The sequence below is a fragment of the Haemorhous mexicanus genome, chromosome 6 (genome assembly GCF_027477595.1).
Source record: "Haemorhous mexicanus isolate bHaeMex1 chromosome 6, bHaeMex1.pri, whole genome shotgun sequence".
Lineage (NCBI taxonomy): Eukaryota > Metazoa > Chordata > Aves > Passeriformes > Fringillidae > Haemorhous > Haemorhous mexicanus.
Genome location: NC_082346.1, coordinates 39,639,300 through 39,654,343, shown reverse-complemented (window position 1 = coordinate 39,654,343; position 15,044 = coordinate 39,639,300). Strand labels below are relative to the sequence as shown.

The 15,044-nt window shown below is 40.8% G+C and overlaps 1 protein-coding gene across 2 annotated transcripts in view; it reads right to left on the bottom strand.

Annotated features, from left to right (window-relative positions):
- Positions 1-13,498, bottom strand: part of NPAS3 (neuronal PAS domain protein 3) — a 591,155-nt gene extending 577,657 nt beyond the window's left edge. For both annotated transcript variants that reach the window (XM_059849891.1, XM_059849892.1), the window contains exon 1: positions 12,938-13,498. In XM_059849891.1, coding sequence (XP_059705874.1) covers positions 12,938-12,987 — 50 coding nt within the window. In that variant the 5' untranslated portion in view covers positions 12,988-13,498. The remainder of the gene's footprint in view (positions 1-12,937) is intronic.
- Positions 13,499-15,044: the final 1,546 nt, after the last annotated feature.

Sequence of the window (15,044 nt, the reverse complement as noted above, 5' to 3'; positions counted from 1 at the left end):
TTTTCTATTTCTTTCCTACTCACACCAAATAATCTACTTGCCTTTTTAACTACTATGCTACGAGGAAGAGGTCTGTATCAGTGAGAGTGCCAAATTACAGACCCCTCCTAACAGGCAATATAGCAGTGTTACTTGAAAAGTAGATGGAGGGCTTGTAAAGAACTCTAGGAGATCTGTTTTGACTAAGGGAATCCAAGATAGGCAATAAGGAGATGACAGAGAAGCAAGACTACATTTTCATTGAGATAGATATACCATAAGCCTATGAATCATCTGCAAAGAGATGATACTTAAATTGTCTTTCCACATAAGATTATGCAAAGATGAAGAGCAGAATAAGGGGGGAAAAAAGGGGGCGGTTGAGAGACAGCATGTTGCAGAACTCCCACACAAAACTGGGTAATGAATGAGAAAGATCCTCCAAAGGATGTGCTGAAGAAGTGATCAAAGTATCCAAAAGCAGCAGAAAGATGACATTTGCCAAGAAGTCACAGGGCAAAAAGAACAGGGACATGGTCAACTGTTTTCACAGCTGGCTGGCAGACTGAGAGAATCAAAGCTTAAGATTTAAAGTGCAATTTACAATCATTAAAGTGATCTTTAGAAGTCCATATCTTGCTTGTAGGGACAGTCTCAGAAGTGATTCACATGTGCCTCTGCTCTGCCTTTCAGCATGCCCTTAGCACTACTGCCATTGCTGCAATGCACTCTGCACTGTGCCTGCTCCTGCTTCAGTAGCATAGGGCCGTAGCAAGATGCTGAGAAGCTGCTTTACTCATAGTATTGCAATACCCAGGGCTTTCATTTAGCAACTGAATTTGCCTTATACAGTCTTTGAGAAGATCATATTGACCTGAGCTATAATGAATTCCAACTGGAAGTGAGTAGCACACAGCTTTATGGGCTCTACCCGGAACCGGGACACAAGCCGAAGGGTGGCCCCACTGCTATGGATCTGCATCACCTTTGTGACCCATTCCCAGATCAGTCAAACACATCTGCCATCTTCTGCTAAGCTTTGTCTTGCCAGAGGAGGAAATTAATAAAAAATTTAACAAGTCCGTTTCCCACCCTGGATTGTCTTCAAAGAATTGGTCCACGAAGTGGCACAGGCTAGAACAAAATAACTACTTAAATTTTTTTTGATCCTCCTATTCCTCTCTATTTTGCATTCACATCTCCCATGAAAGATGCTTTGTAGATGGGCTATGTGATTGCACAACAGCCAAAATGAGTAAGAAACTCTATAAACTAACTTGTTTTCCAACAATGACACGTGCACATGCAAATACTCACAGATACTTCTATACACCAACCACTTCTGAAAATACAAATGGAAATAACAGTAATCTTCCAAGCTCTCTCTTTTTCATTACACAGCAAAGAAAAAGGGGAAAAAACAAAACTCACCGCCATTCTAACTGATGTACTTTATTTATTAACATTTTCTGTCCCTTAGAAAAAAGATAAATTAATTATAATTAGCTCCCATTTGGACAATTTTGTGTATAGCATTCATATCAGTGATGTGTTGAAAAAAGAGCTAAAATCAACACATACATTTTCTTAAGTGAAGACTTGAATAAAACAAAGTCAGGCACTTGGTTCCTCTTTCATTCCATATGATACACAGCTGCGTCAATCCCATCAGGAAACAGGCAACAGGAAATTCTTAACATTCTGAAGAGAAATCTAAAGATGTGTCTCATCACCCTTCCTCCTGAAAGTGCTTTTCGATGTTTCAAAGTGCTAAAAGATGTTTACACAAATTCTAAAATTATTAATTATTTTGCTCAGCTTTTAAGCAGCTCTAGGCCTCATTAAGTAGCTAACAATGAGACAAACATTTTTTTCTTTTTATAAGTTGCCTACACTTTTTGCCTACACTTTTTGCCTTCATCTCAAAATATAAATTGTTAAGGAAGCCTTGACACCTACGGACAAAATCAAAGCCAAGTAGTCTAGCTATTGGAAAATGTTCCTTCATAATGTGCTGCTCCTGTGTTATTTGTGTTTCTAACTACAGCTCTTGCATATATAATTCCATTATACTTTTATAAATCACCATTTTGAAAAATGCTTTTGAACCATTAATATATTTTCCTGGTTAAAATTCTTTGAGATGTTCTTAACAAGAGTCTTAGATAATGAATTTGGGCAAACTCTGGAACAGTCTTTACAGTATTATCATTCTCATTAATTTTCAGAACTACCCACTGTGTTGAGATGATTGTCATGGGCCTAAGACTTCAATTTGGCTAAATATTTTTGCATATATTTCAACATATAAGTAACTAACAGATGTTTAAAATGTTAAGTTCACAATCTAGAAATAGTTAAATATTTACTGCAGTATCGTAATTTGGTTTTGCACTTATTTTTATTTTTCTGCTTCTATCTTTAAACACTCTTTTAGAGTCCTGCTTCGCTGTAGGCAAAATGCTTTAAAACAACATCACATGAAAACAAAACATACTTGATTTAGTAAATACAGCTGTGTTTTTAAAGAAAGAAAAGAAATAAACACTTTAAGGTACCTCAAATTAAAACAGAGAAAAGAAAAGAAAACATTTAACGTAGAAATGTTACTTTTACCTAAGGTCCAGGCTTAATGTAAAACCTTTTAAATTGTTTGCATAATAAAAGCTGTAAAATTCATGTTTTATTTCTGCTTTAGAAACCTTATACATTCTACTGTCTTACACCATTCCTAGAAGGCTCTATTAGATGAAAATAAAATTACTTTCAAAATGTTCATACACAGCATATACAGTATCTTACTTTAGTACAAAATATTCTTTTTCTTTGCCTTTTTTTTGTTTGTGGGTTTTTTTTTTTCTTTTTTGAGGGGTTTTTGTTTTGCTTTGGTTTGGTTTTTTGTTATCTTTGAAGACTGCTTCTGTTTCCATTGTTTCATCCTTAACCATTCACATATCAGAGCAATAAGTATTTCATTACTGGTTTATCTGTCCAGAGGCTTGAGAAGCAGTAACAATTAACCCTCCCTTCACAGTGATTGATACAGGCTTTGCTTTCAATTTGTTCCACTACACAGATCATGAAATTCTGAATGCGATCATCCTTATTGACCTACACTTTCAAACACACGGCTACAATGAGATGAAAGTAATTATTAAAAGGAACACAGGACTACTCAATGCTGAAACAAAGTCTTGAAAAATCTTTCAGATGACCTTCTTATAAAATTAGCATCTTTTGATGGGAAATAAAATTATGGATTTTCTTCAAAATCTGGAAATATTCAATGTAAATCTGATCAAAGTACAATATCATTGTATCACATAAGCCCACTTCTAATGTCACATCAGTTCATATCTGACCCAATAAACAGTGAACTTCAACCAGAGTGATCATAGGAGGATCACGCCCTATATATTTTAAAAGTTCCTCTGTCAGCTTTATTTTACACCAGCTCTGCTTGAAATGTTGTGTTGAAAATGACAAGGCAGTAATTTCTATTCTATTGTAGTCTGTTTCAAGAAAGAAACAGTGTTTCTTTTTAAGATTCTGGACTTCTTGAGGCACCTAATGTAAATAAGTAGAGAGGAAATTCAGACTGCTAAGGAAAAATGAGAAACTCAAGTCAGATTTCCATCATCAGCTGAGATGAACCAAGACCTATACACACCACTGCTGGAAACTCACTGCAGTGGAAAACAAATATTTTTCATAAACCCTGGAAAAATAACCCCACAAAATAGTAATTTCTTTTAACTGATACATTTTTTAAAATTAAATAGGATTGGTAGGTGAGCAGTAATGGTAGAACTAGCTAAAAAATGGGATGCCGTCAAAGAAAATCAGGATAGAAAACTGTGCAGAAGGATGTTCTTACAGGCCCGAGGCTCTAATCACAAAACAAAGTGATGGAGATGAACCAATACTGCATGGATTAGCAATGAATTATTTTGAACTATAATCATGTGCCAGCACAAAGGGGAGGTAAAAACTAGCCATTACTCACAAGCTGATCTGCAGATAAGAAGAAAAAATAAGTGAAAAAGGGAAAAATTTATATGCTAAACTGAGTCAGGAGAATAATGAAAATCTAAAATGTTGTTACACTTCAAGTAACATTATATTTAATGTTTTTCATGAACTGTATAATGTTGAGTATTTACACAATAGGGACTGTAAGACACTAGGGCCAAAGCAGGGTTAAATTGGATAACTCTTCTGTAAATTAGTACTGCAAAGTAATATGTGCTGAAAAACATCCTAATGGATGAGTTTGTTTTAAAATAGCACACATGGGCACTAATTTCTCCCATTGTAAAACTGCAGGAAATAGACATAAATGTACACATGCATAGATAGAAACTGGTACAGATATGGGAAAATGTGCAAATACACACAGACACTTATGTATACACAGGCATATATAATGAGGGATTTAATTTCCATTAGTCCATCTGAGAGCTAAGCATCACCATCTTAAGATTCAATGTTAGTTTTCCCTTCAGAAGAAAATGTTAGAAATAATTTTGTGAGAAAAGAAAAATCAAGACTGCTATCCACAAAGATTCCTGAGATTCTTATGAACAGACTGTTTAAATGAAGAGCACTTTAATCAGTAGAGGAATCCTCACGTTTCTAATGTCTTGCTGTGCATTCTGCAGGTTATAGTAGCAGCTGGTAGAGGTCATATATCTTTTGTGAGCATCCCAAAAAGGCTCACTGCCAGACTGTTAAATTATGAATAAGCAATGAACAAAAGAATGCAGATACGGTGGTGACAAGATAATCCAAGCAAATTTATCTATGACAAATTTCACAGGATTAACAAATTACATTTACACAGAACAATAAAAATGAGGAGGGAAAAAAAAAAGGGGAAAAAAAAGAAAAAGGAAAAAAAAAAAGATGAGCCTACTTTTTGCTCACAGCAATAGAGGGAAAGAAAATCTCCATTCCAGTACATGTATTCACATTTAACTTTAGATAAAGTAAGACATAGCTTGCTGAAGATGAGCAACTAGAATTATTTCCTTTCATGCAAAAACATATTCTGTATCTATCTAATATCCAACACATGCCTGCACTTTGCAGTATACACGTATATAAGTCAGTGGAAAATCCTTTAAAGTTTTCTTCATCATTAGTAAGAAGCAGAATAAATATTGAAGAACTCTAATTTAGCTTTTCAGGCAAAGTATCTTTCCATTTTCTGACAGTTAAAACACACTTTTTCCCTTAATCACTTTGGGCTTTTTTCCTATTTGAATTGAACAAATATTGCAATAAACAAGTCATGAATAGAACTTTTTTTTTTTTTTGCAGTAGTACCATAATAAACATTTTTTTAAAAAAATCACTCCTTAAGGCATTCTAAATCCATAATCTAAATACTGGCTGCTCCTAAAGATAGGCATTCAGTATGTCAAATAATCTGGGGGGAAAGTAAAGGAGATCTGCAATGTTTGCTACATCCTGCAGACTCCTGGTTTTTGGAAGTGATACAAAAAAATTTGAAATACTACTCTTAAAAAGCATGGAATATCAGTTTCAAAAGTGCAGTTCTGTAGAGAAGCATTTTTCTTCCTATTAAAAAGGAATGAAAAGGAAAATCAGAATAGAAAAAAAATTACTAAAAGAAAAGACAGCATCTCTTAGCTGGGAAATTTGAGCATAAATAGAGTGATTGATAAAAGAAACAGCATGTATGTTTGACAGATCTGGAATCAGCTGCATCTTTTCTATCATGCTTCTCATCTGAAGTCTATTTTCTATCACCTCCATTTATTTCCTGTTGTTTGTTAATCTGAAACAGTTGTTTAGTAAAAATAGATCTTGAATAAATATGGGCCTTCTGAAACCATATGTATCATTTATGCATCAAATATATGTTCTTGTTACAGAGCACTGCCTACAAACAGGAAACCTCACTATTAAAGTGAACATCCAATTAATTAAGATACTTTAGTAAACTACTTGGATTCTGCAAACAACTGCTTGAGTACCATTTATCTAGCTCATTCAGCCAATGGAAAAAATTACTGCACTTTTGATTTATCCCAAGAAATATAAGTTTTGTTGTAAAACTGAACAGCAGCACGGAAGGAATGAATAGATAAATTAGCCCAAAGTATTTGTTTTTCTTTTTATGTTCATCTTCTGTTTGTTACTTAGCAAGAGAAAACAGGTTTGTTTTTTAAAATGCAGTTATTTTCGAGAACCTCCTGTCCATACTGTTAGCAATTTATGCAAAGGTGAAGCAAACATGCCAATCCTACACCTAACTATAGTCAGACAAATAAAATCAGCTACTTTTTTTTCAGCTGTGAAGGTTGAAGGATAAGTACCACTGGCAGCTATTCTCTTTTTTTTTTTTTCAATACTTTTTCCCTTTTTTAATCCTGCTGCCAGCACTGTACAGATTCAGACACTCAGTTCTTTCTATTGACCTCAATCTTGACCTGTGAAAACTGCCCACTTACATTTTTTTCCCACAAAGCAACAAATTCTGCTTCCCATCATCTCCAAGAAAAAACAACTTTCTAACAAACATTTTTTTATAAAAGTTGGTATATTATACTTTTGCTAAATGAATTACAGCTTTGGCACCTAAGTCATATAAGCCTAGGTTGTGAGTAGACTGATTGTAAATGTGAATTTGCACATGGCTTTCAAACATGGCATTTAAGCAAGAGGGAAAGAATATCCCCCACCCCCACCCATCAGAGTTCTGATATATAATTACACCATTCTATGCCTAAATTTCAGCAAAACTATAACCCTTTAGAGTTTCATCCAAAATGACTGTTCAAAGACTATTCATTACACAATAAAATTCAGCTTAAAACAGTATAATGTCTAATGAAGCCTATTCTAAATTTCTGTTGGAGACAAAATTCCCAGGCAAGTATTTTAAAGGGAGCTTATAGAAATGAGGTGCCCATATTTCAGTAAAATGCAGAATGTGTTGAATGCCTAAATCCAACAGGCTCTTCAGAAAATCCAAGCCCCTGGGACATTATGGTAGATTACATACATACATATTATTCTGACTATATCCCCTAAGTTCACTATATACATATGTAAACCTAACATGCCTGCAGGTAATGGAACAGTACTTTTCCACTTAAATTATTTAACATAAGTGTTGAACTTCTATTATATATCAAGCTAACAGCTAATTTTAAATTGCAATCAAGCCATTCTCTGAAAGCACTTTATTTCAGTGGAGGTTTTGCCTGTAAAAGAAATGTAAATCCCTCTAATGAAGGCAGTGTAATCTTTGAATACACAGTCAAAATGGGGGCTGGAATTTTATTCCTAATGCTAACATTGACATCTTTTGCCACTTCTGCTAGTTCTCAAGAATTTTTTGTGTGTAACTATCTCATCGGTAAAACATGTAGAACAGCGATTTCAGACCTTTCGAAGCAAGCAAAGCCAAATAAAGAAGCATATCTACAGAAATACTCAGTGTTAATATTAAAGTCTTCTTCAGACATTGGCTGACATCAGTGAGAAGTTTCCCAGAACAAACAAATGACAGAACGTGACAGAAGAGTGAAAGTCCAAATTGCGACATACAAGTAAGTCTGGGGAAATAGCCTTAGTAAGAAAATCTTCACAACTCTCTTTTCAGCAATCCATTTCAAATTCTTTGTAACATATCACTTGTTCTTTAATGTGCCCGGCTCTCACCTGCATGTAGTGCCGGCTAAGGGCTGGCATAACTCTCAGTATCTGGCTGCAGCAGGCTGAGATCAGGATCTCCTTGAGAATCACCCCGCTTTTACTTGACAATCTCGAGACTTTCGCATTTTGCAACAACATACAGAGGCAAAGTTCACTCCTCCTCTCACTAAGTATATTTGTCATTGCTATCTCTCTGAGGAAAAATTCACATCTATTAAATTATATGTTAAAAATACTTTTATCCTTGCTTGTGATTCTCTGTAGTATACTTTAATTGTGTACATAATTTCATTTGGGACTTTTCTAAAGATTAAGGTACGACTTGAACTTAATATTCTCCAAAGACAGGGTCCAGTTCTGCCAAGTTAGAGACACAAATACTATCCTTCCCTTACTGTACCTTCTTTGTCCTGTGTAATATACTTCTGTGGCATACAAAATTAAGGAATATTTGTACTACTCAAAGTCCTGTTCAAATGAATGGCACAACGGTCCTATTCATTTGACTAGGACTTTGTGTATTGCAAAACCACTGCTCGAGCTAGTCACAGAACAATGCTCTAGTCATATAAGACATGGCACCAACTATTATATTCTTACTATGGCACATCTTCTTATGCAGCAAAATACAATATTATTACAAATTATCCTTATTATGCAAAGTCCTATTAAACAAAAAGTCGCACACCTCATTCACACTAATGGGATTTTGTATGTTAAAGATTACATACAGTAGCCTTATAAATATCACATAGAAAGAAATAGCCTATTCTGAAAAAATGTAATTCTTTTGAAATGAATTTTCAAAACATTTCATCTCATGGCCTTAAATCTTTGGCAGTTTCTGAAAAAAAAAAGTCAAACCTTAAGCATAAGCAAAGAAACAAACGACTGGGGTGTAAATGCAGTCTTTACTATGTACCTTAAAAATATCCTATGTTAAGGATATGTAAACAAATTTCCAGGGTGACATCCTGCAGAACAAGTTTGTTTGATTCATTATAAAATATGCTACGACTATGCTGACGTGACCATGCTGAAAACACAAGATGAGGTGCTTTTATACCTGCAAGAGCTACTGCTGATAATAATATAAAATTGATCTGATGGAATAACTGAATGTAAGGTTTATTCACATGAGACGAGATTTCAGGAAATGGTTTCATAACAGTAAACAGTTACTTAATTGCTAACAAATGAACTTCTGCCACGTTGGTTAAATGGCTTCATTCTACTGACCTCAGTGAAAGAATCATTCCAAAAATGTTAATAAATGGTAACAGGTAGTTTTCATGATCAGCATCAGCTATTCAAAATTCTTATCTTAGAATACATTTTCCAGTAAAGAGGATATTGTTATAAAGATCATTTTATGAAACAAAAAAAAAATTTAAACACTCTTTACTTTTTAGGAAGTATGGTGATGAAACTAACACCTAGAATGTCAAATTTCAACAACTGTTTTACATCCCTATTGCAGTAAAATTCCCATCTGGGCTGGCAACCTGTGTGCCAAGTTTCAAACAAATGTGATTTGAAATTGCCAGTATATTAGACTCTGAAATTCAAGTGAGATCCTAATAAAAAGAGATGGGTACTGACAATAGATTCTCATATTCTCTTAAAAACATCTATGGGTCTAAGTGTTGTACTAATCTGTTAACAAAATTCTCTAATTATTTGTAACTTATAGTACAGCATTAGAATATAATGCCATCAAATTGTTAGAAAACAAGCAAACTGGATATAGTTTGTAAGAAAAAAACAGTTGTGCTTTATATACGTAAAGAATGTAAAAATGGTGCTGCAGACAAAACCTTGTTATTCAGAATCCCATTAGTTACCGAAAATACCTAATATAAGTTTTGTTGATCAATACTCTCATGTAAGCTCTAAATAATGTATGATTCCAGTGGAGAAAAATGCAGCAAATCAAATATGGTGGGAGAATGTTTCAAATTATGAAGAGTAGTATGACTGCTAATCCATAAATCAGAAATCAGAAAGATTGTTGTAATGTGGGAGGGCTCTGTTTAATAAAGGTCATTATAACTCCTGGCTCTAGAGCTATAAGATCTAATATCCTCTCTGGTAGCTCTATGATATGCCCATGCATTACTGTTCTTGTTGACAGTCTGTTGCCTTGGAAATATTTCATTATTTCAGTTTTTCCATTTGTAGACCCTTGGCCTTGTGATATGAAGGCCACCCTATTTCATATTTTCGATTATCATTTAAGCAATCTTCTGGAGCTATTTATATAAAAGCAAGTGTTAGACAATGCATATCATCATTTATCACTGCTATGCTTAAGCTCATGCTCTAGAAAAAGTGCCAAAATAAAGGTTTTTTCCTCTTTCACTTTAAACCAATAGCACTCTAATATTATGATATGCTATACAAATCAACGCTGGCATATAATATGCATGACACTTCTGTCTATTTCATTTTCTTGGGTGTATATCCACACAGTTGAAAAAAACTAAATTGTGGCTGTAACTGTAAAATTTGCTAATACAGTTTAAAAGAAAATCAAACAAATGTAAGTGTGGAACTTTTCACATATCCTCTTAAAATCCTAAACAGGTGAAAAAAGTTTCAAAACTATTCAAGTGCCTGTTTACATCAGAGACTACAGCTTTTTACATCTGTTTTGTAAGCCCATTTTTTTGCTTGAAAAAATGTAACACAATCTACCTAAATACTTGCGGTAGTAAAGACTAAAAAAACAATGTACACAAAGTTAATTTAGAGGTTTCTTAATCCTGAAAACTAGTTTACTGAAGCAGTAGCTGAGAGACTGCAAAACCCTTTCAGTAAGTGATATGCTCCTGTATTTCAAATATCTTGGTTCCCACAGACGAAAGAATGTGTACAAAGACAGCTAAAATAGTTACATGCAAGATTTCATGAGCACATTACACAACTTTTAATAAAATGTACATCAGTATCTGTTTATTGAAGCATTGATCCATTTTCTCCAAAACTTTAAGGAATAAACAGACTAATGTTACTTTTGCTACAAAAAAATGTCATCAACTTCTACATGCAACACTTACACCTAAACTATCCAGAACACTGTACAGAGTGATACCAAAGTGAACCCTAAGGGCAAAAAACAACTTCTTGGACACTAGGCCAAGTTTGTGGCTATTAGTGTTCTAGGAATTTAGACTACCTTTTTCTCCTGAAATGATTACACCTCCCACTCCCTACAGGGAAAAACTACTCCGATCCAACCTTTAAAATGACAGCATCAGAGCTGAACAAGAAGATGCTATTAAAGGGCATTAAATTAAATACAGTATATCCTCCTACAACTTCAATCAGAATTTCAGACCAAGTGTTATTTAGTTCAGCTCTCAAGTGGAGCAGAATAACAAATCGCGCACTTTGATTTACCTTCTCCGAATGCCAAATGGAGACAGGTGATAAAGAAAGCACTCATGCACAGGCTATGAAGTTTCCCCTAGAAATTAATTCTATCTTCAAGATTCCTATCTCAGAGAAATTCCCAAAATGGCACACAAATATGCTTCTGCTGGAGAGATTACTGAAGCTATCCTGGCAAACACACTTAGCACTAATATAGTAACATTCTCAGAAAGAAGACAGCAGAATTGTTTGTTGTGGGGGAACGGGACTTATTCATATGAATTGTTTTTCCAACAAAGAATTCTGCAGGAGAAAAACCTGCTGCTTTAAGTGTTATTAACACAGTAGAAACTGTGCAGCCACTGGAATGAAGATTAAGAAAAAAAATGTTTATAGTTGAAAATGAAAATCTGTAGTTAAGTCATTGACATATGAGGATGCACTGTTTTTCCATTACGTGTATCTCCTAATTTTGCTACATATCAACATAGGCTCGTCAAGGTGCAACAGTTAACACTAATGTATCTAAGACAAGCACACTAACACTTCAGTGGTGAATATGAGATATATAGGTTTTTTATGCCACGCAGTCTGCTTTCTTAAGAAAAATGGCACAGCTACTTAGACAAAATCTGTGGGGTTTGGAAGTTGTACTACAAACGCTGATCATTCTAAAATATGCAAGTATGAAATTAAGGCTGAAGTACTTTTGTTTAAATATTTTTCAGACTTATTTGTGCTGTGAAATATAAACCGACTAACACATGATCCAGCTACTTTTAAAGACTATCTAAATGGTAATTTCCATTTTTCCAACTAGCCAGGAACCTTCCTCACCCCTCACACTCAAGTTCACTTGTAACGCTAAAGAGGGCGGGAGGGAAAGAGCCCACCCCAAACCCTCTGGCTGCTCTTCTTCTGGGCATATATTTCGTCGCAGTGTAGCAAAGGAGCTTTGAATACTTTTGTAAGAATCACAAAGTAACATCACATGAACTTGTACTCTTGTCTCCTACCAGTCACTTCTAGAAAGATTCACTTTACTAGAACAAATCCGCTACGGGCAATTCGTGTCACCAGCAGAGCACATTAATCACAAGCACTCTCTCCCAACAAAAGTACATGGGGCAGGCGGCGGGCCGGGAACCAAGCGGGGGGGCAGCGCGATCACCCCCCGCCTCCCTCCCCGGACCCCGCGCACCGCCTCCCTGCCTCCCCGCCCGCCCGCCCGCCCGCGCACCGGCTCCGCTCTGCCCACCCCGGGGGCCGCGGGCACCCGCGGCCGGCACGGCGGCGGCGGGGCGGGGGGGCCGGCCCGGGCAGCCCCGCGGGCGCAGCTGGCGGCGCCCCCCCCGCTCCGGCCTAGCCGCACTTGAACCGCACCGGCGGGGCCGGCCCCTCCGCCCGGAACGCCGGGCCTGGCGCGGCGCCCCAGGGCCGCCGAGCGGCGGGGGCCGCCCGGGGGGGCCTCCCGGTCCCGCGCACACACACACACACACACACACACACACACACACACACACACACACACACACACACACACACGCACACACACGCACACGCGCCCGCTCCACAACGCGCCCCGCCAAGCACCGGCTCCGGCAGCCGCGGCGGTGCGGCCACCGGAGCGGGGCCGCTGCTGCGCGGCTTGTTCTGAGTGTGTGCGTGTGTGTGTGTGTGTGCGTGTGTGTGTGCGGGCGGCTGGCGGTGCGCACTAGGAGGAACTCACGGTGCCCGGCTGTGCGAGCAGCGGGTGCCGGCGGCAGGTCCCCCCACCCCGGCATGGCAGCCAGCCCCGGCCCCCGGCGCCGGCGGCTTGGCCCGGCCCGGCGCTGCTGCGGCGGCTGCTGCTGCTGCTGCTGCTGCTGCAGGTTCAATAAAGAGAAAGTGTTACCGTTCTCGCCTGGAAGGATCCTGCTGAAAGCTTGGCTTGGTGGGCGCCATCTTCCTGGGATTTTTTTTTTTTTTTCTCCTCTCTCCCTTACTTTTCCCCCTCCTGATGTTGGTGTGTGTTGTGTGTCTAGCAGCAGCAGCGGCGGCAGCAATGGCCCCGGTTAGCCAGACAGGCTAAGGAAAAGTACTGAGGCCAAAGCATCGCGGGCTCCCACTCCTCCGCGCAGTCCTGGTGCAGGTTGCTTCTCGCTTGCTTGCTAGCGCTGCTGCTGCCGCTGCCGCCGTCCATAAGCCGAGGAGCGGAGGGAGCCGGGGCCCCGCCGGCCCCAGAGACATGCCCAGCGCAGGCAGCGGCGGCGGCCGGCGGCGGCGGCGGGAAGAGCGAGCCGCGGCGCAGCCCCGGCGGGCAGCCCGGCCGCTGGCATCGCCCGGCAGGTGCGGCACACGCACACACACACACTCTCACACACACACGCACGCACACGCACTCTCTCGCACACTCGCACACACACCCCCGCGCCCGCGGGCCGGGCTACGCGGGGTGCCAGGCCATCGGGCTAGCGGGGCGGGGGCGGGGGAGGGAAGGAGGGGTGTCAGGGATCTCCAGGCTTGACCGCTGTGAAAGTATTTCTGGGCATTTTCCAGCTGCTTTCCCAGCTCCGCTCCCGCTCTGCGTGCAGGGGACACAGCCTCTGCTGCCGGCGCAACAACGCCACTCAGTTGCAGTTTCGCACACTTTCTTCCTCTGGAGTCTGGGCTCCAGCAGCGAAGAGGAGCAGGGGGAGGCAGGGACTGTCTCTTCAACACCGCGGGCGCAGAAACGCGGCGGGAACACACTGGGCACAGGCAGCGTGTCACCCGTGGGCTTCCACAGTGGAGAACGGGCTCGGGTGGGAGCAGCGGGCCGGGGGATGCGAGGGCCCTACGACCCACGGGGCCGTACGGGGGTGTGCCCCGAGCCAGCCCGGACGGGCCGGGCCGGGGGAAACCCGCGCATCCCCCAGACACCTCCGAGAACGCGCCCGCACGTCCTGAGAGTGGGCATCGGGTACCAGTGAGACAAAAAGGGGTAATGCTGAAAATGTGAACTTAGAGTGATGACCCGCTTTGTTGGCAAAGGGTGTAGCACTTCACGCGGTTTTATTGGAGATCATGAAACTAATCATGAAGTAAAGGAGCGGGGAAAAGAAACCGCTACCTTAATCGTTCCTTCCAGGACACCGGGAGAACCCGAGCGCTGCTAACCCTTATAGAGGAAATTACTCGTTCGCTAAAAGCTTTTCATCTCCAAGGTAACTTTGTGGCTGTCTGCTGCTCCCTTGGAAGTACAAATGCCCAGGCCTGATCCTGCTCCCTGGGAAAATCGAATGGGCTTCCTTGGGGAAAGGGGCAAGCCCCGAAGGCTGGCCGCATTTATTCACGAGAAACGTTTCCGCGACTACTCCAAAAGTTTTTCGGGGGGGGAGGGGAGGAGGCTGGGGGCCAAGAGCGTATGCGAGCCGCAGGGCAGAGCCAAGGGGAAGAAGTTAGCAGAACACCTGGAAGTTTGGCTGCGGGGCGCCGTCCGCGCACCGGGGGCCGAGGGATTTCTTTCCGCAGGAGGCAACCGGGCCGGCGTCACTTGGCGCGGGGCGGCGGGCGCGGGGCCGGGGACGCGGCCGCGGTTCGGGGCCGCCGCCGCCCGCCGCGCACGTGCGGCCTTCGCGCGGCCGTTGCGCACGTGCGCGGCCGTCGGCGGCCGCCGGGCCTCGAGAGCCGCGAGCCCGCGGCGGGACCGGGCGGGCAGGGCTGCGCTGCGCTCCGGGCGGCGGGAGGCGCCGCGGCTACAAGGTGGGCTGCGGGGGGAGCTGACTACACAAAGTAGCAGATGCCGCTCCCGGCCGGCAGTCCTGTCTGCTCGCCTCGGAAATGAGGGGAGGAAAAAAAAAACCAAAAAAAAAAAAAAAAAAAAAAAAAGTTAACAGGTGTCTCCTTGGCTGTGGAAATAGAATAAGGAGGTGTCGTGTCTGCCGTATTTTAAGCGTTTTGAGAAAGCGCGGAGAAAAATCGTCCGACGTAAACCATGCTGATTCATCCATAATATAAAGTGAAAATTTGGAAGAAGTGCA